General features: G+C 51.2%; 1 protein-coding gene across 7 annotated transcripts in view; it reads left to right on the top strand.

Moving 5' to 3' along the window:
• CA5A (carbonic anhydrase 5A) overlaps positions 1-24,291 on the top strand; it is a 77,229-nt gene that overhangs the window by 35,496 nt on the left and 17,442 nt on the right. For 5 of the 7 annotated variants that reach the window (XM_033219304.1, XM_033219308.1, XM_033219303.1 and 2 more), the window contains exons 3-6: positions 8,100-8,218; positions 11,789-11,884; positions 12,352-12,414; positions 23,103-23,258. In XM_033219304.1, coding sequence (XP_033075195.1) covers positions 8,100-8,218; positions 11,789-11,884; positions 12,352-12,414; positions 23,103-23,258 — 434 coding nt within the window. The remainder of the gene's footprint in view (positions 1-8,099; positions 8,219-11,788; positions 11,885-12,351; positions 12,415-23,102; positions 23,259-24,291) is intronic. The other 2 variants (XM_033219309.1, XM_033219306.1) reach the window with 2 other exon arrangements.

Genomic DNA, 24,291 nt, shown 5'->3' with positions numbered 1-24,291 from the left:
TAGTAATTTTAATAATAACAATAACACCAGTCATAATAAAAGTAAGTGGCTATCATTATTTGAGCTCTCACCGCATGCCAGGGACTATTAGGGAGGTACTTTGTAAGCATCACAGTACTCAGTCCTTGCCATGGGGACCTAAAGTAGGCATCATTATCCTTTTACAAACATCTAGTCTGGGCCACAGACCTATAAAACAACTTGCAAAGCCCCACCGTGTGAAGCCATGATTGGAGCCCACGTTTGCCTAGCTTTCAAACGAGTGCCAATATGTGATGGTCTCAGAGGCTAACTTCCAGGGAGCAGTCTAGGTTCTGTCGTCACGGAGTTCTGTGGGCAGGGGCTTGCAGTGGCTGCGGCCCCTGCCTACCTGGGGAGGTGGCACACAGAAGCCCTCAGCCGTCACCCTTTACAGCTTGGGAACCTGCATCACCTCCCAGAATGGCACCGGAAGCAGGCTGGTCCCTTGCAGCATCGTGTTATTTGAAGTTACAAGTAATTAGAACATCTCAAACTTCTCTTGTACTAATTTTAAGCCTACGAACAACCCATGCCAGCCAAAAGCCTGCTTATCTTGGTAAAAGCCCGGAACTACAAATAGATGGCTATTAACAGCATCTGTTGTAATAGCAGAGACAATATTCTCTGGGGCCAGCACGTCACAGCCTGGAGCCGGCCCCAAACGTCATCTGTTATTATGTTTGCAGGGTCTGGCATGCGCGGAGGCAATCATTCAATTATATCTCCATAAGCGGGTTGTGACGCACCTGCTTGCACAGGATGCTGAGGCAACAGTGGCCATTGCTGCCCGGTGGACCAGCCCTGCTGATAGCAGAGTCTGGGGGATGGGGGCCGGCAGCTTAAAGACCCCTTTTTGTGAATGGGGCTTGCCTTTTTTTTTTTTTAATTAAGGAGAATACCCTGACATTGTACTGTCATTATAAAAAGTCACTGTAGGCTGGGCACAGTGGCTCATGCTTGTAATCCCAGTACTTTGGGAGGCTGAGGCGGCAGATCACTTGAGGTCAAGAGTTCAAGACCTCTTGACTCTTGGCCAACACGGTGAAATCCCATCTCTACTAAAAATACAAAAATTAGCTGGGCATGCTGGTGGGTGCCCATAATCCCAGCTACTCGGGAGGCAGAGGTGAGAGAATCACTTGAACTCAGGAGGCAGAGGTTGCAGTGAGCCAAGATCTGGCCATTGCACTCCAGCCTAGGTGACAGAGCGAGGCTTATCTCAAAAAAAACAAAAACAAAACCAAAAATTAGTTGGGTTTGGTAACACGCGTCTGTAGTCCCAGCAACTCAGGAGGCTGAGGCAGGAGAATCACTGGAACCTGGGAGGCAGAGGTTGCAGTGAGCTGAGAGCACACCACTGCACTCCAGCCTGGATGACAGAGTGAGACTCCACCTAAAAAATAAAGGTCACTTTGAGATTATTTTATCCAGGTCTGCAGCCTTAAATTGGGTCCCTAAGTTTACTGGCAAGGCAAGTAGCAGAGTTTGGCCTGAGCCCTGCTCCAAAAGCTGAGGTCTTGGACCATCAGACCTGGGGGAGGTTGCCGGCTAAACTGGGGCAGGTGACCGAACCTCTCTGCGTCTCAATTTCCTCATCTCAAAGTTGGGCTCACAGGACCTGCTCTGTAGGGCCGTTGTGAGGAGTTCATCCTGGTGGGAACATAAAGTTACCTCACAATGCCCAGCAGGAACAGGTGCCCAGTGAACACCAGCTCCTCTGCCGTACTCCTGGCATGCACCAAGCCTTCCCCATCACGACAACAACATGAGCTCATGGACAGGATGCGTGGTGCCCGGGACACGCCAGAACCTGGCCAGCGAGAGACTTTGACCCTTAATCCGCTGTTTCACCCCGTGAAGGCTTCAGTGACTTCCAGTTGGTTGTTTTTGTTTGATTGTTTATTTGTTTTAGAGTGCTTCCTTTACTCAAGCACTGTGCTAAGGACTTCATATTTCCCATGTGACTTAATGGTAATAACAGTCCTATGGTGGGGGTTAAAGGATAATCCCCACTTTACAGATGGGGAAACTGAGGCTAGGAGGGGTGCAAAAGCTGGACCTAGAGCACACAGTTTGGGAGCGGTGGCCCCAGCCCCTGAACGTGCGTCTGACTCCAGACCCCACTCCTGACCTCATGCTGTGTTGTCTACAGGAAAAGCAACGAAACACGGCTTTCCAGTTTTTCAAGAAAGACGCTTGGCATTTTGCTGGTGGGCGGTCTTCGCGGGGCAGGTCTAATTTTGGAATTTACAGTGGGATTTAAAATTTGCAGTGAGATTCTCTGTTTCACCTTGAAAGAGGCTCAAAGTGTATGAATCCCACACTAGACTGATGCTGAAGAGGCTCCTGTGGAATCCATACGCACTGTATTTTCAATGAAAAGGCCAAGCTTTTCCTTCCGCCTCTGTGTCTTCCTGAAATGCGCGCGCCCCGCGAGGGCCACGTGGCCAGGCGCCGGGTGTCTCTCCACCGACCTGCCACCAGGGGCCGCTCCAGCCCAGCCCGAGTTTTCCATCGGCCCCTGCACCTGCTGTTCCCGGAAACGCAGCGGCCCAGCCTGCCTTTGCAGTTACCCTCTTAGAAGAACGAACGTTTGGCTTCCCTCCTTATTTGCGTATCACAGAGCCAGTGAGACACAGTAGCCTTTTTGGGTTTTCCCCTGAGCGTGCTTGATCCCCAGCCCAGGGTGGTCGCCGTTTCAAGCAAGTCCCTTGTTCAGGTACAGGCGTGCAGATGCCCCGAGCCAGCCTGAGGAGGCGCCGCGTGTTCCGAGGGCTTCGTGGTTCCCCTCAGGGGCAGATTGGAAAGGGCTGACTTCTCTTACTCCAATGGGTAGAGAGGCGGGGGATCCAGCCCATCAGAGGCTGCTGCAGTAAAGAATTCTGGGACAGGTTGGGCACAGTGGCTCATGCCTGTAATCCCAGCACTTTGTGAAGCCAAGGTGGGTGGATAATGAGGTCAAGAGATCAAGACCATCCTGGGCAACATGGTGAAACCCCGTCTCTACTAAAAATACAAAAAAAAAAAAAAAATAGTCGGGTGTGGTGGTGGGCACCTGTAATCCCAGCTACTTGGGAGGCTGAGGCAGGAGAATCACTTGACCCAGGAGGCAGAGGTTGCAGTGAACCGAGATCACACCACTGCACTCCAGCGTGGGCAACAGAATAAGACTCCGTCTCAAAAAAAAAAAAAAGAATTCTGGAACAGCTCGGGGTCAGGAAGGGTGAGGAGCTCCAGCCCTGCTGGGAAGGTGGCCTTGGGAAAGTCTTCTAGCCTCAGAGTTAGCATAGCACCTTACCCTGCAGAGGCTCAGGGCTCACAAGTCCCTTCTGGACCCAGCAGCTCCCGTTCCTGGCCCTCGTTAGTTAACCACAGTCTGGAGGGTGACTTTTCTACTAGGTTTTGTGGGTGGAGGTCCGGCAGGCATCCAGCTGTCAGTGGACTTACGCAGTTGGCATTGCTCTCTTTGGGACCCTATTTATGTGCCTACGTAGAACCCTAGGGTGCTTGAGCTGGGACCAAGAGAAATGTGTAGTAACTCACTTTACACAAATGAAGCTGCAGAGCCCCCCGAATGGTGTGCAATGCACAATCACCACCACTGCCATCATCAGACATTTTACAAAATGCTTCCTGCCTTGTCTCTATTTATCCTGCCCGCTCTTCTCATTTTACAGGTAGAGAGGCTTAGGCTCAGAGAGGCTAAGGTACTTGCCCAGGGTCACAGAATAAGTTAGAAGCAGAGCTAAGTTGCAAATCCAGGTCTTTAACTATTTCTATGTTCCGTGGACTTTCCTAGAAATCCCCAGCGGTTCCCAAACTGCTGTAGGAAAGGCTAGATTCCACTGCAACACACAGAGCTGCTTACCAACCAAGTGATTCAATGAATAAATCAATGAACTGACTAATCCCATTCGTTCCTGTATTCATTCATCCCGTGAGGGTTCATTGAGTGCCTTCAATGACCCTTTCCTGCACTAAGTCAAGTTGATACAGTGATGGTCCAGATGGAAACAGCCTCTTTTTTTGTTTGTTTTTGTTTTTGTTTTGAGATGGAGTTTCACTCTTATTGCCCAGGTTAGAGTGCAGTAGCATGATCTCAGCTCACTGCAACCTCCGCCTCCCAGGTTCAAGCAATTCTCCTGCCTCAACCTCCCAAGTAGCTGGGATTACAGACACCTGCCAACATGCCTGGCTAATTTTTTGTATTTTTAGTAGAGATGGGGTTTCACCATGTTGCTCAGGCTGGTCTTGAACTCCTGACCTTGGGTGATCTGCCCACCTTGGCCTCCCAAAGTGCTGGGATTACTGGCATGAACCACCATGCCCAGCCTAGAAACACCTTCTGTCCTAAGAGTGCAACTGGGTAGGACTTAACTCAGAGTCTTACAAATGGCATCTACCAGGTTGGGTCCAGTCTAATTTGTCCATGAAGCATCCATCATCCCTGCCTTCTAGGCATTTCTATTCTAGAAGAGATGATACAGACATGCATGAATTTCCATACAGTAAACTCATCATGAGTGAACCCATCCCAAGAGCGAGAGGCAGACCCCCTGGCAGGCTCCACCCTCAGCCACCAATCAATGTACTTTGGTGCCCCTGGGGCTAGTCAGCTACAAACCCCCTTTCCACCTCGGACACAGGCTGAGGCAGAAGCGAGCACAGAGCTCACCGTGCTTGCATTTTGTGGTTCTGTAAATTCCTTAGATTGTGTTTTGGAGGCCAGGCACAGTGGCTCACACCTGTAATCCCAGCACTTTGGGAGGCTGAGGCAGGCTGATCACCTGAGGTCAGGAGTTTAAGATGAGCCTGGCCAACAGGGGGAAACCCCGTCTCTACTAAAAACACAAAAAAGGGGCCGGGCGCGGTGGCTCAAGCCTGTAATCCCAGCACTTTGGGAGGCCGAGACGGGCGGATCACGAGGTCAGGAGATCGAGACCATCCTGGCTAACATGGTGAAACCCCGTCTCTACTAAAAAAAATACAAAAAAAACTAGCCGGGTGAGGTGGTGGGCGCCTGTAGTCCCAGCTACCCGGGAGGCTGAGGCAGGAGAATGGCGTGAACCTGGGAGGCGGAGCTTGCAGTGAGCTGAGATCCGGCCACTGCACTCCAGCCTGGGCGACAGAGTGAGACTCCGTCTCAAAAAAAAAAAAAAAAAAAAATACAAATACAAAAAAGAAAAAGAAAAAAAAGCCAGGCTTGGTGGCAGGTGCCTTAATCCCAGCTACTCTGGAGGCTGAGGCAGGAGAATCTCTTGAACCCAGGAGGCAGAGGTTGTAGGGAGCCGAGATCGGACTCCTGCACTCCAGCCTGGGCAACAGAGCAAGACTCGGTCTCAAAAAAAAAAAAAGATTGTGTTTTGTACTTTGAAGGACAAAGTGGAAAAGGCGTGGGTTTTGGTGTCAAACCTGGATTTGAATCCTGGTTCCCACTGGCATACCTCAGGCACCGCTGGCAACCTGCTTAACCTCTCCCTGGAAATTAAAATACAACAGAAAACCACAAAGGCCAATTGACTCTTATACTCTTCCCTCTCAAAGGAAAAAAAAACTCATTTCTCTTGTAATTTCAAAGCCAGAAAATCACCATGAAACTCTTGCAATGTGACCCAACGGGGAGGTTTTCCTCGTGCCTCGGCTTCCCCACCTCTCCCTCTCATTCACAGCACTGTGGGCCACCATAGAACAAGACCTGATTGTTAGCAACAAAGTGTTTTTTTGTTTTGTTTTTGAGATAGAGTCTCATTCTATCGCCCAGGCTGGAGTGCATTGGTGCGATCTCGGCTCACTGCAACCTCCACCTCCCGGGTTCAAGCGATTCTCCTGCCTCAGCCTCCCAAGTAGCTTGGATTACAGGCAACCACCACCACACCCGGCTAATTTTTTGTATTTTTAGTAGCGATGAGGTTTTACCATGTTGGCCAGGCTGGTTTCGAACACCTGACCTCAAGCGATATGTCCGTCTTGGCCTCCCAAAGTGCTAGGATTACAGGTGTGAACCACTGCGCTTGGCCTAACAAAGTGATTTTGTGTGCTTATTGTGGGAAGGACTCTTTCTGTGTCTTTAAACAAATTGAGATGTAATTCATCTGTGCATATTTAAGCAGCTTAGAAGACTTGCTCATAATGGTAGAATTCTAAAGCTAGGTGTGACTCCGAGGTTGCTCCAGACCAACACTGAGATTTTGAGTGAAGAGAGGCAGTGAGCAGCTCTGTGGCTTGGTCCACCACTTGCCTAGCCCCTGACTGGACCAGAGCCGAATCCATTTTCCATTTCCAGCTTACACCTTGGTGCCTCCAACTATGAGTACTTTTTTTTTTTTTTTTGAGACTGAGTCTCACTCTATTGTCCAGGCTGGAGTGCAGTGGCGCGTTCTCAACTCACTGCAACCTCCACCTCCCAGGTTCAAGCGATTCTCCTGCCTCAGCCTCCTGAGTAGCTGGGATTGCAGGCGTACGCCACCACGCCCAGCTGATTTTTGTATTTTTAGTAGAGACAGGGTTTCACCACATTGGCCAGGCTGGTCTCGAACTCATGACCTCAAGTGATCCGCCCGCCTAGACCTCCCAAAGTGCTGGGATTACAGGTGTGAGCCACCGCATCCAGCCCAACTATACGTACTTTTGGTGTCGGGAAACCACCAGGAGTCAGCAGTGTCAAACTCCCCAGGGCATTCATCGCGCGCCCAGTGCTTTCCTGGCTTTTGCCGCAGCAGGAGGTGACATGAGCAAGGCAGGTGACACGAGGCTCCTCCACAGCTATGGGAGGCACTCGGGCCACCCCGAATTTGTGACCAGTGCTCTAGCTCTGCCAGTGCCTTCCAGCCTTGCCCAGCCATCCCAGGAGCATACTGTGCTCCTTTCAGTGAAAACAACGTGTGGAACAGGTACCACATTTGACGCAGTTGTTGATGGAAATCTGTTAGTGACAAAGTGCTTAGACACAGGAGAAGCCACCCACATCAGAACCCCCCAGGGGAGCTCATTAAAAGGCAGACTCCCAGCACTACTCGGACCTGGGAACGGCAGCCATGACTCTGCAGGGCAGAGCCAGAGGCCTCTGTGAGCGATGCTCATGGCTGAGTCCCTCATGTCAGGTGAACCAAGCTCCTGGGAGGCCACACCTGGCACTGTGCCATGGAGAAGGGCACCCCGAGGCCTGCAGGTGGAGAGCGCTGACTCCAAGGTCAGTGTTCAGGGTGATTTAGGAAGGAAGGAGTGTTCCAATAAAAGCTGGCCCTGTGGTGGGCCTAGATTAAGCAGGGACTGCCAGAGATCAGGACTGACGCTAGCCAGAGTCTGCTTATTTAAAAACCTTCTCACGCAGGTGCAGTGGTTCACACCTGTAATCCCGGTACTTTGGGAGGCAGAGGCGGGTGGATCACCTGAGGCCAGGAGTTCGAGACCAGCCTAGCTAACATGGTGAAACCCCGTCTCTACTTAAAATACAAAAATTAACTGGGCATGGTGCCACATGCCTATAATCCCAGCTACTTGAGAGGCTGGGGCAGGAGAATCACTGGAACCTGGAGGTAGAGGTTGCAGTGAGCCAAGATCATGCCACTGCACTCCAGCCTGGGCGATAGAGTGAGATTCTGTCTCAAAATAAAATAAAACAAAACAAAAACCTTGTTCATTGTGTGTTATTTTATAGCATTATTTGTGATAGGATTTAAGCTGCTTTTAAAAAATACTTGGAAGACATCTTTTTTTTTTTTTTTAATTGAAATCAGGAAATCTTATAGGACAGGCAGGCATCTCAGAAACATTCTTTACCGATTTCTGTCTGTAAGGAGTTGAGGCCCCCACCAGCACCCGGTGGCAGCACTGGGGCCCTGCCCTCATTCGGCATTTACTGTGAACCTCTGGGCAGGCGCTGGGCTGGTGGTGGGGCAGAGTGAATGGGACAGACAGAGCCCACCTTTCACAGAGCCCACCTTGGCTTGTCACGTCAACCATATAGCAACCCCTTGTGAGTGAGCTTATACAACCCTAGCGTAGACAATGACTCAGGTAACACCACAGCTCGACAAACAGACAAAATGACACACATGTCTTGCTGCCTTTATTTCCAGGAATTAGTGGTGGGCCCTTGGAAAACCACTACAGACTGAAGCAATTTCACTTCCACTGGGGAGCAGTGAACGAGGGGGGCTCGGAGCACACAGTGGATGGCCGCGCGTACCCCGCCGAGGTTTGTAGACGTGGCCTAATGGCACGTGTCTATACACTTTCTATGTCTCTGGCTGTATGGTGGGGGGTGAACAAGCCATGCCCGCTGCTCAGATGTGAAGGGTCTCCTGGGACCTGGGACTGTCAGTACTCAAAGCAGAACAGTCAGCCACCCCACCCATTTACTCACACCCTGCTCTTATGAAGAAGGCACTGTAAGCACTCTCATTCAACGGAAGAAGAGACTGAGGTTCTGAATGGTTATGGAACTTGCCGAAGTCAGACAGCTGGGATCCAAGGTCAGAGCCTCAGCTCTTTGCCGTGCTTCACTCAGCTGTGTGCTTGCAGCTGTAGGGACTAGCAGATCCACACAGCCCTCTGCTGAGAAGCTGAACATCTTTGCACATCTTTGCAGTAGAGATCATCTTCTTTTGTTTGTTTGTTTGTTTGTTTGTTTGTTTTGAAACAGGGTTCACTCTGTCACCCAGGCTGGAGTGCATTGGTGCCATCTTGGCTCACCACAGCTTCCGTCTCCCAGGCTCAAGCCATTCGTCTGCCTCAGCCTCCGGAGTAGCTGGGATTACAGGTGGTTGCCACCAGGCCCTGCTAATTTTTGTATTTTTAGCAGAGATGGGGTTTCGCCATGTTGGCCAGGCTGGTCTCAAACTCCTGACCTCAAGTGATCCACCTGCCTCAGCCTCCCAAGGTGCTGGGATTACAGGCGTGAGCCACGGCACTGGCCGAGATCATCTTCTTAAAACAGTCTTATTTTCAACATTCCAAAGTGGGAGTCAGTAGAGAAAAGGAGTGTGGATCAATGTTGGGAATTGGTTTTTGTAGTTTTTTTGGGTGATAAAAACCACCATTTTGGTGATGCCTTGTAGATTTCCCCAAATATTATGAAATTTTTGCAACATACAAAAAAATGAAAAGAAATGAACGAGAAGAATCCACGCGTTTGACGTCTCAATCCTGTGACGATCATTTCTGCCATATTTACTTTATCACACCTCTGCTCACCCGCCCACCTGACTTTTTGATGCTTTTTCAAGTTGAGGACTCTTTCTGGTTTTTGAACTTGTTGTTATGAAAGTAACACTGCAGCCGGGCGCGGTGGCTCATGCCTGTAATCCCAGCACTTTGGGAGGCCGAGACAGGCGGATCACGAGGTCAGGAGATCGAGACCATCCCGGCTAACATGGTGAAACCCCGTCTCTACTAAAAAATAGAAAAAACTAGCCGGGCGAGGTGGCGGGCGCCTGTAGTCCCAGCTACTCGGGAGGCTGAGCCAGGAGAATGGTGTGAACCCAGGAGGTGGAGCTTGCAGTGAGCTGAGATCCGGCCACTGCACTCCAGCCTGGGCAACAAAGTAAGACTCCGTCTCCAAAAAAAAAAAAAAAAAAAGAAAGTAACACTGCAGTTAATATGGAACTACAGTCCACCCAAACCAGAAAATGAAAATTGCTTTTAACCACACACCCGGAGGTGACCTTGGGCCGTTTTTTAAATAGGGAGTGATATCTATTATCATAATTATACACATATTTATATATAGTTCGAAGAATGAGTGCAACAATGGCTTCTGTGTGTTTCTCTTCATTTAACAACATGCCTTTTATTTTAGTATGTCTATCTGCAACTTTGTTTTTGATGAACAGATATTTTATTTATTTATTTATTTTTGAGACTGAGTCTCACTCTGTCACCCAAGCTGGAGTACTGTGGTGCGATCTCAGCTCACTACAACGTCTGCCGCCCAGGTTCACGTGATTCTCCTGCCTCAGCTTCCCGAGTAGCTGGGATTACAGGCGCCTGCCACTGTGCCTGGCTAATTTTTGTAGTTTTAGTAGAGATTGGGTTTCACCATCTTGGCCAGGCTGGCCTTGAACTCCTGACCTCATGATCCACCTGCCTTGGCATCCCAAAGTGCTGGAATTACAGGTGTGAACCACCGCACCAGGCCGATGAACAGATATTTTAAAGGAGGAAGGTTGTTGCAATGTATTCCTAGAGAAAGGAGACCAGTAAGCTTGGGCCCCCAGGGACCTCCCTGACTCGGGCTGAGCAAGGGCTGGGGCCCCCATCCTGGCTGAGTGCCTGGCCCATGCTGCAGTGTGTGGTTTCCTGGGGGGGGGAGGGGGGTCTACGGTGGGGCCTCAGGTGTGGCATTCCAGGGGAGCCACAGGTGGCAGGAAGAGCCCACACCCACCTTCACTGGCCCAGATGCATCTGGAAGCACGTGAACCTGCTGGCATCGAGGTGCTGTGTGGTTCTCACTGGCCCCAATGCCCTCCACGGGGCCCCTGGTCCCAGAGCCCCAGCAGTGTGGGGAATGGTGGACAAGAAGCCCAACAGCTTGCTGTGCCCCATCCTGGTGGACTTGGGGCTTGGAGCACCCATTATAAAAGGCTGCCCCACATCCCCTGTGCTTATAAGGAAACATGGACAGGTGCCCAGGCCCCTTCTAGGCAAGACCACACTCTCACCACAGGAACGCCCAGCCGGGGAACCGGACCCAGATTGCAGTTCTGCCTCTTGCTTGCCAGCAACTCAGAAAGCCCCTTCCCCAGCCTGTGCTGACCCCGATTTAAATCCCTCTCACCTGGCCAATTTCGACACAGAGACTAGAACACGATTCCAGATCCATGTTTCCACCACAGGAAAACCAAAGGCAGAGTGTCAAATGCAGACATGGATGAGGGTCAAGGTCGAGTGCCTTGACATCAGGAAGATGCAATATTTGGGACATATTTGCACTACAAAGTTATTCACTGCTTATCTGAAATTCAAACTTAACTAGAGGCCTCTGGTTTTGTTTTTTTGTTTTCCAAGACGGAGTCTCACTCTGTTGCCCAGGCTGGAGTGCAGTGGCGTCATCTCGGCTCACTGCAACCTCCGCCCCTCAGGTTCAAGTGATTCTCCTACCTCAGCCCCCTGAGTAGCTGGGATTACAGGCACCTACCACCATGCCCAGCTAATCTTTGTTTTTGTTTTGTTTTGTTTTGTTTTGTTTGAGATGGAGTCTCGCTCTGTCGCCCAGGCTGGTGTGCAGTGGCGCGATCTCGGCTCACTGCAAGCTCCGCCTCCCGGGTTCATGCCATTCTCCTGCCTCAGCTCCCAAGTAACTGGGACTACAGGCATCTGCCACCATGCCTAGCTCTCTCTCTCTCTCTCTCTCTCTGTCTCTCTCTCTATACACACACACACACACACACACATATATACAGAGAGTATTTTAGTAGAAATGGGGTTTCACCATGTTAGCCAGGATGGTCTCAATCTCCTGACCTTGTGATCCGCCCACCTCGGCCTCCCAAAGTGCTGGGGTTACAGGCATGAGCCACGTGCCTGGCCTAATCTTTATATTTTTAGTGGAGACGGGGTTTCACCATGTTGGCCAGGCTGGTCTCGAACTCCTGACCTCGTAATCCTCCCACCTCGGCCTCCCAAAGTGCTGGGATTACAGGCATGAGCCACCACGCCCTGCCCTTTCATTATGATTAAGTGGGCACATAGGGCAGCCATTCAGAAAGGGAAGTGACCGTCTTACTTCTTGCTGATCGATTTAAGTTCTCTTTCCACTGTGTTTCAGCTGCATTTAGTTCACTGGAATTCTGTGAAATACCAAAATTACAAGGAAGCTGTCGTGGGAGAGAATGGCTTGGCTGTGATAGGTGTGTTTTTAAAGGTAATTGTTTGCTGTGGTGTAGTTCTCCTAATGGAAAAAGTGGTGATCCATCATTAGGATTGCTTTTTTTTTTTTTTTTTTGAGAGAGAGAGAGAGAATCTCGCTGTGTCACACAGTCTAGAGTGTAGTGGCACGGTCTTGGCTCATTGCAACCTCCACCTCCTGGGTTCAAGTGATTCTCCTGCCTCAGCCTCCCCAGTAGCTGGGACTATAGGAGTGCGCCACCACACCCAGCTAATTCTTGTATATTCAATAGAGACAGGGTTTCACCATACTGGGCAGGCTGGTCTCGAACTCTTGACCTTAGATGATCTGCCCACCTCGACCTCCCAAAGTGCTAGGATCACAGGTGTGAGCCACCATGCCTGGCCAAGGATTGCTTTTAAATTGTGGTGTATTTACAGTGGATTGAGCTTCCCCCGCATCCACTGCCTTTTCAGCTAACACCTCTTGTGTCTGCCACGCAGCTCGGGGTCCATCATCAGACGCTGCAGAGCCTGGTGGACATCTTGCCGGAAATAAAACATAAGGTAAGCTGCATATCTGAAATCAGCAGGCCAGGCGCGGTGGCTCACGCCTGTAATCCCAACACTTTGGGAGGCTGAGGCGGGTGGATCACCTGAGGTCGGGAGTTTGAGACCAACCTGACCAACGTGGAGAAACCCTGTCTCCACTAAAAATACTAAATTAGCCAGGTGTGGTGGCGCATGCCTGCAATCCCAGCTACTCAGGAGGCTGAGGTAGCAGAATCGTTTGAATCCGGAGGTGGAGGTTGCAGTGAGCTGAGATCGCGCCATTGCACTCCAGCCTGGGCAACAAGAGTGAAACCCCGTCTCAAAAAAAAAAAAGAAAAAAAAAGAAAGAAATCAGCATCATGTGACAAGCAAAATTGTTTAGTGCAGTGATTCATTGACAAGGAAAAAGAAATGACGCAGTGGAAAGAGCCCCGCCGAGGGGCTGTGATTCCAGTTCTGGAAACATGATTCCACGGGGCTGATGCTCGTGTGTCAACAGCTGGCTCTCTCTGACTTCGAATGCATCACCACTGCTCTGGGACCCTGTTTCCTTCTTCATAAAATAAGGGTGTTGGGCTCGATAGAAGTTCCCAAAATTCAGCCATGCAGGCAGGATCCTGAAAACGTTTGACATATCTGCCTGCCAATGGGACTACTCTCTACTGAATATTTTTCTTTCTTTCTTTCTTTTTCTTTCTTTCTTTCTTTCTTTCTTTCTTTCTTTCTTTCTTTCTTTCTTTTCTTCTCTTTCTTCTTTCTTCTCTCTCTCTCTCTCTCTCTCTCTCTCTCTCTCTCTCTCTCTCTTTCTTTCTTTCTTTTTTTAGGCGTCTCCCTCTGTTACCCAGACTGGAGTGCAGTGGTGTGAGCTCGGCTGACTGCAACCTCTGCCTCCCAGTTTCAAGCAATTTTCCTGTCTCAGCCTCGCACATAGCTGGGACTACAGGCGTGTGCCACCACACCTGACTACTTTTTGTATTTTTTAGTAGAGATGAGGTTTCACCATGTTGGCCAGGCTGATCTCAAACTGCTGACCTCAGGTGATCCACCTGCCTTGGCCTCCCAAAGTGCTGGGATTATAGGCGTGAACCACCGTGCCCGGCCTATCTATTTAACATTTTTCTTTCTTTCTTTCTTCCTTTCTTTTTTTCTTTTTTCTTTTGAGATGGAGTCTTACTCTGTCACCCAGGCTGGAGTGCAGTGGCGTGATCTCAGCTCACTACAACCTCCACCTCCCGGGTTCAAGCAGTTCTCTGCCTCAGCCTCCCGAGTAGCTGGGATTACAGGTGCCTACCATCACGTCCAGCTAAGTTTTGTATTTTGAGTAGAGACGGGGTTTCACCATCTTGGCCAGGCTGGTCTTGAACTCCTGACCTCATGATCCACCCACCTCGGCCTCCCAAAGTACTGGGATTACAGGCTTGAGCCACCGCACCCGGCCCCATATTTTTCTTTAAATTGATTAGCTCGAAAATTTTTTAGCCTTGTTCTGGGTAATGATATTCACTAACGATAAAATTTGTTGTAAAACATATTGAAACAAATCCCTAAGTGATAACACACGAATGTTGACCCGCGTACCACCCAGCACTCTCCTTAGGAAGGAACTTGAAACAGTCCCTATCCCACTCCAAGCCCGAGGGCAGAGAGAAACCTGCCCAAACCAGAGCTCTCCGCCCATCTCTCCATGTGCTTCCCTGCATCCAGCACAGCTCGAAAAGATGGCTGGGACAAGAGTGTTGCGTTTCTCCAAGATCTGCTGAGAAAAGGCTTTGAGGGAAGAAGGGGAAATTCCAAAGAAACGTAGTTTATTTATTCAGCAGCAAACAAAAGAATTCCAGGGCGGAGGGAGTCAACGCAAGCCTCAGATGTGCGGACGGATGAGGCCTCAACCTGTGTTAACAATGGTGCGGGCTGGTCCAGTTGGAGCTGGGGCCAGCCCTTCCTCGTGGTTCAGGGAGCCTTTTGATCTGTGCGTGGCCTTCGCCTTGATGCTGGCTTTGGGGCGGCCTCCTGGGACTGGGACAAGATCACCCCCTGCCGCCCCATCTGCCTGCTCAGGAACTCCACAAGGCCACGGCTCTGAGAGCTCTGACGCCCCATCCTCTTCCTCTGCGCCGCTCCACAGCCGGAGGAAACCTGGCGAGGGGATGTTTTCCCAGCCAGCAGCCACCTCCCACTCCAGGTGGTCCCACCTCTTGATGGGAAAGAAAAGAGTTGGCTGTGAAGGACCCTTTACCCAAGGGCTGTGTTCCTCCCGGGGAAGGTTCTGGAGCATTTCTTCCCCATGGGGTAAGTCAGAATTTTTTAGGCAAACCGCAGGGGAGGAATGACGCCAGGGACAGGGGAGGAAGTGCCGCTGGGGACTCAGCTCTGGTCCTGATGCTGATCTCCGGGCTCATCTCCTCAGCTGAAAATAAAGAGTTAGACTGCTTATTTTTATTTTTTTAGACGCAGTCTCTCTCTGTCGCCTAGGCTAGAGTGCAATGGCGCAATCTCGGCTCACTGCAACCTCCGCCCTCCGGGTTCAAGCAATTCTCCTACCTCAATCTCCTGAGTAGCTGGAAGTACCAGTGCCCACCACCATGTGCCTAATTTTTGTATTTTTAGTAGAGACGGGGTTTCACCATGTTGGACAGGCTGGTCTTGAACTCCTGACCTCAAGTGAGTCGCCTGCCTTGGCCTTCCAAATTGCTGGGATTACAGGCATGAACCACCGCACCTGGCCGAGTTAGACCCTTGATAAATTAAAAGACCTTAAGAGGCTGGGTGCCGTGGCTCACGCCTGTAATCCCAACGCTTTGGGAGGCCAAGGCAGGCAGACCACCTTAGGTCAGGAGTTCCAGAGCAGCCTGGCCAACTTGGTGAAAGCCCATCTCTACTAAAAATACAAAACTTAGCCAGACATGATGGCGGGTGCCTGTAATCTCAGCTACTTGGGAGGCTGAGGCAGGAGAATTGCTTGAATCTGGGAGGTGGAGGTTGCAGTGAGCCGAGATTGTGCCACTACACTCCAGGCTGAGTGACATAGCGAGACTTGTCTCAAAAAAAAAATACCTTAGGAGGTAAAAGGACCAGCCTGGGGGGAAAGAGTCTTTTCTTCATGGGTCAGGGAGTGGGAAGAGACTTGAACAACCCTCTTGTCTAGAGGCTCCCAGCCTAGGACTTCTGGGAGCTTCTCCCATAGCACAGTGTATCAGAGAGCCCTACAGTTGGACTCCCGGGTCCAGAGCCCTGATCCACCACTGCTGAGCTGTGCACCTCTGAGCCTCAGCTTCCTCACCTGTGAAATGGAGATATTAAACATCCACAGTAGCCCAGGCGTGGTGGCTCACACCTGTAATACCAGCACTTAGGGAGGCCGAGGTGGGCAGATCACCTGAGGTCAGGAGTTCAAGACCAGTCTGGCCAACATAGCAAAACCCCATCTCTGCTAAAAATACACAAATTAGCTGGGCATGGTGGCACATGCCTGTAATCCCAGCTACTCAGGAGGCTGAGGCAGGATATTTGCTTGAACCTGGGAGACGGAGGTTGCAGTGAGCCGAGATGGCGCCACTACACTCTAGCCTGGGTGACAGCTCGAGAATCCGTCTCAAAAAAAAAAAAAAAAAGGCCGGGCGCGGTGGCTCAAGCCTGTAATCCCAGCACTTTGGGAGGCCGAGACGGGCGGATCACGAGGTCAGGAGATCGAGACCATCCTGGCTAACACGGTGAAACCCCGTCTCTACTAAAAATACAAAAACTAGCCGGGCGACGTGGCGGGCGCCTGTAGTCCCAGCTACTCGGGAGGCTGAGGCAGGAGAATGGCGTAAACCCGGGAGGCGGAGCTTGCAGTGAGCTGAGATCCGGCCACTGCACTCCAGCCTGGACGACAGAGCGAGACTCCGTCTCAAAAAAAAAAAAAAAAAAAAAAAAAAAAAAAAAAAAGGCCGGGCGCGGTGGCTCAAGCCTGTAATCCCAGCACTTTGGGAGGCCGAGACGGGCAGATCACGAGGTCAGGAGATCGAGACCATCCTGGCTAACCCAGTGAAACCCCCCGTCTCTACTAAAAAATACAAAAAACGAGCCGGGCGACGTGGCGGGAGCCTGTAGTCCCAGCTACTCGGGAGGCTGAGGCAGGAGAATGGCGTAAACCCGGGAGGCGGAGCTTGCAGTGAGCTGAGATCCGGCCACTGCACTCCAGCCTGGGTGACAGAGCGAGACGCCATCTCAAAAAAAATAAATAAAATAAAATAAAAATAAAAATAAAAAAAATCCACACTAGAGAAGCATTCTCACAATGTAATGGAATAAGAATCATGTCTGGTTCTTGGTTAAACGTGCAGTTGAGTTCAAGGCCCAGCTGTGGCCAGCACTCACACACACACATCTGCTGTGGAATACACAGGCTGCTGCTGCCCGTCACGAAACGAAAATCCACCAGGTTAAAATTGCTTTTTGTTGCTACGGGTGCTTTCAGTCAGCTGATTCCCAGAGAGAGCTATTACCTTTTGGGAGTCCATGAAACTTTAGAATGATGGCCTTGTGATGGAAAATGCTAGAAGTGTGGTTGAATCTAACTCCTTATTGGAGGGCAGTGCAGGGCAGGACGGGGCTGTGGTGGCCTCAGGCTCAAGGACAGATGGCCTTTGCTTCCAATCCCAGCTCTGCCACTCACCCGCAAGAACTCAGCAGTCCTCACCCAGGGACAGGTTCACTGCAGCTTCTGGGCTACTTTCCTGGTTTCCTGCAGTTAAGGAACAAACTGTCCTGAACTAGGGCAGGAAAGACCAGAGTCACGTAGTCCCCCTCATCTCTCCTGGTTCCAGGCTGGTCTGGAACTTCTCAAAAAAAAAGCTCAGAGAGGCAAAGAAGGCCTTGCCCCGGGCACACAGCTGGCAGGTGAAGAGCCCGTTTTTAAACCCAGGAAGTGGGTTCATGCAGCCTGAACTCCCAACCGTCCCAGTGCCCACCTCCCACATTCAGTCAGAACTCAGGCTGAGCTCCAGCCCCTGCTGCACATTTCTGAGCTTTTTAGCAGCTTAGAGGGAAACATGGGCAGAGTCTGTAACCAAAACCACATCAGGCGCTGCCCGGAAGCCCGGACCCCCCACTCCCAGCGCCATCCCATCTGCATAGGCCCCTACCAGTGCCCACCTGTCACTGTGCACTCAGCTCCCAGCATGCAGGCACAGCCCCAGTGTGGCCACGGTGACTCTAGGCAGACAATCCCAGAATGGAGACCTCGAGGCTTCACCTTTGACCCTCTCTCCGTAGTCAGAAGTTTTTGCCAAAACTGCCCACAGAGGATCCCCACCCTCCATGCCTGGACAAGCTGCAAGCTCCTCAGGCTGCTGGGGAACCCCCGTCCCTGCCTTCACAAGAGTCAGGGCTACAGGGGAATTGGCTGCCTTGTGGAGCTGGAAACAGCCCACCAGGTCCAGGGGATCCAGGGAACGGCTCTATGCCCTTGTGGAGGCTCTTTCAGCTTTGGCAGCAGCAGGGGCAGCACCTACTGAGCCCCACACCCGTGTGGCAGGGACTGACGGAGCCCGTTACAGCCACCATGCGCCCACCATACACCTGGGGAAACTGAGGCTCAAGGACAAGGCAAGGATGGAGTTATGCTGGGTGGGGCTTGACGCTCATAAGATGTGGGGTCCTGTTGAAGAGAAAGAAGACAAAACAAGGAATAGGGCGGGCGCGGCGGCTCATGCCTGTAATCCCAGCACTTTGGGAGGCTGAGTCAGGCAGATCACCTGAGGTCAGGAGTTTGAGACCAGCCTGACCAACACAGAGAAACCCCATTTCTACTAAAAATACAAAATTAGCCAGGTGTAGTGGCGTATGTCTGTGATCCCAACTACTTGGGAGGCTAAGGCAGAAGAATCACTTGAACCCAGGAGGCGGAGGTTGTGGTGAGCCGAGATCATGCCACTGCACTCCATCCTGGGCAACAAAAGCGAAACCCCGTCTCAAAAAAAAAAAAAAAGAAAGAAATAAAAGAAAAGTGGAACAAGCCACCAACCCACTTCCACCAGCAAAGGCTGTGGTGCTTTCCACGGGTAGCTGGTCCATCCGTGCTCAGATAATAGATGTGATGGTCTCAGGCTCATTGGTGTGCTCACCAGTGTCCCATCCTAGCCGACTGGGCTCACCGCACACATAAAGGAAGGGCCCTGATTCGCTCTGGGGGCCCTGGGGGAGAGCAACTTTCTTCTTTTTTTTTTTTTTTCTTTTTTTTTTTGAGATGGAGTCTCGCTCTGCTGCCCGGGCTGGAGTGCAGTGGCCGGATCTCAGCTCACTTCAGCTCACTGCAAGCTCCGCCTCCCGGGTTCACGCCATTCTCCTGCCTCAGCCTCCCGAGTAGCTGGGACTACAGGCGCCCGCCACCACGCCTGGCTAGGTTTTTGTATTTTTTAGTAGAGACGGGGTTTCACCGTGTTAGCCAGGATAGTCTCGATCTCCTGACCTCGTGATCCACCCATCTCGGCCTCCCAAAGTGCTGGGATTACAGGCTTGAGCCACCGCGCCCAGCCGAGAGAGCAACTTTCTGTAACCACATAGCTGCGCCAGCCCTCATACATCTTAGAGACAAGACAGGAGCTCCTGGGGACGATGATGCAACACACAGACATCCTCTTCCCAGCCTAAGACTAGAAAGCTTAATTGGCAAGAAACCTGCACGCAGAGGAATGGCTGGGGCCTGCCGCTCCCCTGACTGATTCCTGCAGCCCTGGGGAGGGAGGGAGGGGCCCGCACCTCGGAACGGGCCAGGTCTCAGTGGCCCTGACTGGCAACATGGCTTTGGGCAAGTTGTTTATATCTGTCTGTCTGTCTTCATCAGTAAACTAGAAATACTTCTCGAAGGGTTGTTCTGAAGATTTGAAGTAGTTGCTCAGAAAGTGACTGGCACATCTATGCCCTGGGAGTGAGGACGTGTGGCAGGCAGGAGGAGACGGACATCTCAGGACACACCCATCTGTTACCCATGTGCATAGACTGATGCCTCACTACACACCCACCTGTTACCCATGTGCACAGACCATCTCACTGCACACCCGCCTGTTATGTGCACAGACCGACGTCTCACTGCACACCCACCTGTTACCCATGCGCATAGACTGGCGTCTCACTGCACACCCGCCTGTTACCCATGTGCACAAGCAGCCTGCTCCTTCGCAGCCCAGCTAGACCGTGCAATGGTATGTCAACGCCGCTAGACTGTGCAATGGGATGTTATTTGGCAGTCAGAAAGGACACAGCTCTAACTCACGCTGTGGTGTGGGTGAGCCTCAAAAGCACTGTGCTAAGTGAGAGACGCAAGACACAAATGTTCCACATGTTACATGACTCAGTTCCTATGAAACCCACAGAGACAGAAGCAGCAGGGCGGGGGTAGGGACAAGAGCTAAAAAGTACCAAACTTCCTCCTTGAGGTGTTGAAAATGTTCTAAAATTGACTTGGGATGGCTGCACAACCATGAATATACCCAAAACCATAGAACTGTACACTTCAATTTTTATGTACTTACTTTAAGAAAGGATCTCACTTTGTCACCCAGGCTAGAGTGCAGTGGCATGATCACAGCTCACTGCAGCCTCGACCTCCTGAGCTCAAGCCATCCTCCCACCTCAGCCTCCCAACTACCTGGGACCACAGGCGTGTGCCACCACACCTGGCTAGTTTTTGTATTTTCTGTAGAGTCAGGGTCTTGTTATGTTGCTCAGGCTAGTCTCAAACTCCTGGCCTCAAGCAGTCCTCCCACCTCGGCCTCCCAAAGTGCTGGGATTACAGGCATGAGACGTTGTGTCCAACCAGGTTGTACACTTTAGATGGAAGAGTTGCATGGTATGTGAATTCTATCACAATAATGCTGTGGGTTTTATTGCTGTTGTAGTTTGAGACAGTCTCTCTCTGTTGCCCAGGCTGGAGTGCAGTGGCATGATCTTGGCTCACTGCAACCTCTGCTTCCTGTGCTAAAGCGATTCTCCTGCCTCAGCCTACCGAGTAGCTGCGATTACAGGCACCTGCCACCATGCCCGGCTAATTTTTGTATTTTTAGTAGAGACGGGGTTTTGCCATGTTGGTCAAGCTGGTCTCGACTCCTGACCTCAGGTGATCTGCCTGCCTTGGCCTCCCAAAGTGCTGGGATTACAGGCATAAGCCACTGCGTCCAGCCTATAATGGATAATTACAAACGTGAACATGTGTGTCCAGAACTGATGCATGTGTCTGTCAGCGTGGACACTACTGGGCTTCCTTCTGGTAGCTCAGCCGCCTCTCCCGACCCTGACCCTCACTGCTTGATGTTAGGAGACAAGCCCAAGACATCTGGGTTGCCGGCTTCCACCTCGGAAGGCCAGGGCCCAGCAAAGTCAGTGTGCTGTGGTTGAGCAGGGAGGCCGTCTTCCTTGCGGACAGAGACTCTGTCACTTCTGGCTGGACTCTTGTCCCACAGCCAGGGGCAGATGCAGAGTTGTGCTTGTTTGGGTTGGGACACTGATGAGGGCTGTGTTGCGGCCAGGTCCAACCACCGTGAGCCGAGATCACACCACGGCACTCCAGCCTGGAAGACAGAGTGAGACTCTGCCTCAAAATAAATAAACAAATAAACAAATAATAAATAGAACTACCCTATGATCCAACAATCGCACACCTCTGGGTATATATCAAAAAGAGCTGGCTGGGCACAGTGCCTTATGCCTGTAATCCCAATATTTTGAGAGGCCAAGGCAGGAGGATCGATTGAGCCCAGGAGTTGGTGAACAGCCTGGGCAAGTTGGCAAGACCCCCTGGCTACCAACAATTAATTTTAAACCCTAGTGTGGTGTCGCAGCTACTTGGGAAGCTGAGGCAGGAGGATTGCTTGAGCCCAGGAATTAGCGCCTGCAGTGAGCTCTGATGGTGTCACTGCACTCCCGTCTGGGTGACAAAGTAAGACCCTGACTCTTTTTTTTTAAAGTTTTTTTTTTGGCCGTAAGTGTATTCAATGCAAAATAATCCTCTCTAATTTTACTGAGGTGGCTGGCCACATCCACGAGCAAATCCGCCTCTAAACTGGAATTCGGTTGCTGACCCAGCCCCAGCCTCGGCTTTCTTGTCAGCACCAGGAGCACAGCGCTCCGTCTGCAGGTACCTCTGTCGGCTTCCCCTCTTGTGAGTCTGCAGGTCAGTCACCCTCCAGACCTTTAGGCCGAGGGCTGCCAATCTCTGGATGGCTGCAGCGCAGGGTGGCAGGCACAGTTTTTGGGGACAGATGAAGGTAATCATGGAGATACTGGATACCCTCATTGGTAAGGTAGCAGTAGAAATGTCTTCAGGTAGGCCGGCTGCAGTGGCTCATGCCTGTCATCCCAGCACTTTGGGAGGCCAAGGTGGGTGGATCATGAGCTCAGGAGATCGAGACCATCCTGGCTAACATGGTGAAACCCCGTCTCTACTCAAAATATAAAAAATTAGCCAGTCGCAATGTCGAGTGGATGTAGACCCAGCTACTTGGGAGGCTGAGGCAGGAGAATGGCGTGAACCCGGGAGGCGGAGCTTGCAGTGAACTGAGATCACGCCACTGCACTCCAGCCTGGGTGACAGAGCGAGACTCTGTCTCAAAAGAAAAAAAATGTTAAAAAGCAACAATGCAGGGACTCCTGACACATGCTCCAATGTGGATAAACCCGAAGGACATTATGCCCCGTGAAATAAGCCAGACACAGAAGACAAAAACCACAGGATCACACCCACATCAGGTCCCCAGAACAGAGTTTGAGTTTGGGGTGATGGAAAAGTTCTGGAGACGGACAGTGGAGATGGTGGCACCACAATGTGACTGCATTTAACGCCATCGAAATTTACACTTAAAAATGGTTAAGATGGGCCAGGGACAGTAGCTCATGCCTGTCATCCCAGCACTATTGGAGGCTGAGGCAGGAGAATCACTTGAGCCTGGGAGGCAGAGGTTGCAGTGAGCTAGGATGGCGCCATTGCACTCCAGCCTGGGCAACAAGAGCAAAACTCCATCTCAAAAAAAAAAAAAAGTTAAGATGGTAAATTTTATGTTATGTATATTTTATCACAATAAAAAGTAATATTTTTTGCAGCCAAAGTATGCAAAAAGAAATGGCTTTATTTTTATCTTTATTATTTATTAATTATTACTATTATTTGAGACAGAGTCTTACTCTGTTGCCCAGGCTGAAGCGCAGTGTGGTATGATCTCCGCTCACTGCAACCTCCGTCTCCCGGGCTCAAGTGATTCTCCTGCCTCAGCCTCCTGAGTAGCTGGAATTACAGGCACCCACCACCACATCTGTATAATTTTTGTATTTTTCGTAGAGACAGGGTTTCACCATGTTGACCAGGCTGGTCTCGAACTCCTGACCTTAAGTAATCCACCCGCCTTGGCCTCCCAAAGTGCTGAGATTACAGGTGTGAGCTACTGCGCCCTGCCAAGAAATGGCTTCAAAAGGAAAAATGTAAGCACCAGCGTAAGCTGGCGTAAAGTCATGTAATTCCCACCAATGTAAGTTGGCAGGAATCCTTGCTCTGTATAGAAGGGTCATATTTTCTCATCACTGCTTCCAAGTGTGACAGCAGTGGCCTCGTGGCCTTATCTCGGGGAAAGCACTTCCTTCCAAGCGCCGTGAAGGCCTCACATGCTGAGGTAAGATGGAAGCTCCTAGTCTCGCCTGAGGACTGACACGGCCTGTGCTTCTCGGTCTCTCAGGACGCGCGGGCGGCCATGGGCCCCTTCGACCCCTCCAGTCTGCTGCCAGCCTGCCGGGATTACTGGACCTACGCGGGCTCACTCACCACCCCGCCACTGACCGAGTCGGTCACCTGGATCATCCAGAAGGAGCCCGTTGAAGTGGCCCCAAGCCAGGTGAGCTGTGCCCATAACTGGCATGATGGCACTTCATGGAAGGCGTCTCTCTTGCTTGGCAGCGTCACTAAGATGCTGCATAAGAGCGTTGTGGCCGGGCGCGGTGGCTCAAGCCTGTAATCCCAGCACTTTGGGAGGCCGAGACGGGTGGTCGCGAGGTCAGGAGATCGAGACCATCCTGGCTAACCCGGTGAAATCCCGTCTCTACTAAAAATACAAAAAACAGCCGGGCGCGGTGGCAGCGCCTGTAGTCCCAGCTACTCGGGAGGCTGAGGCAGGAGAATGGCGTAAACCCCGGAGGCGGAGCTTGCAGTGAGCTGAGATCCGGCCACTGCACTCCAGCCTGGGCAGCAGAGCGAGGCTCCATCTCAAAAAAAAAAAAAGAGCATTGTGGAGTTATACTCTTTCATGCCTTTGGGACGCTCTTACACAAGAAAAAATTTCCAATCGAAGTAGGAGCTTGTTGAGATTGGACAGTGGTTCCAATGATCACAGCGAGTGTGTTCTGAGCAGCGCCCAGATCTATCACACACAGACACAAGGCGTTCATAGGAGTTGTCCCAGGGTCTGCATGGTTTCTGTTTTCTTCCTTTTTCTTTTTCTTTTTCTTTTTTTTTTTTTTTTTGAGACAGAGTCTCACTCTGTCGCCCAGGCTGGAGTGCAGTGGTACAATCTCGACTCACTACAACCTTCACCTCCTAGGTTCAAGCAATTCTCCTGCCTCAGCCTCCTGCGTAGCTGGGATTACAGGCACCTACCACCACACCCAGCCAGTTTTTGTATTTTTAGTAGAGACGCAGTTTCCCCATGTTGGCCAGGCTGGTCTTGAACTCCTGACCTCAGGTGATCCTCCCACTTCGGCCTCCCAAAGTGCTGGGATTCCAAGCATGAGCCACTGAGCCCGGCCTTCTTTTTTTTTGAGATGGAGTCTCGCTCTGTCGCCCAGGCTGGAGTGCAGTGGCGCATTCTCGGCTCAATGCCAGCTCCACCTCCTGGGTTCATGCCATTCTCCTGCCTCAGCCTCCTGAGTAGC

Source organism: Trachypithecus francoisi, unplaced genomic scaffold (genome assembly GCF_009764315.1).
Source record: "Trachypithecus francoisi isolate TF-2019V2 unplaced genomic scaffold, Tfra_2.0 Lachesis_group10, whole genome shotgun sequence".
In the NCBI taxonomy this organism is placed as follows: domain Eukaryota; kingdom Metazoa; phylum Chordata; class Mammalia; order Primates; family Cercopithecidae; genus Trachypithecus; species Trachypithecus francoisi.
This window is presented reverse-complemented; position numbering and strand designations above follow the sequence as displayed.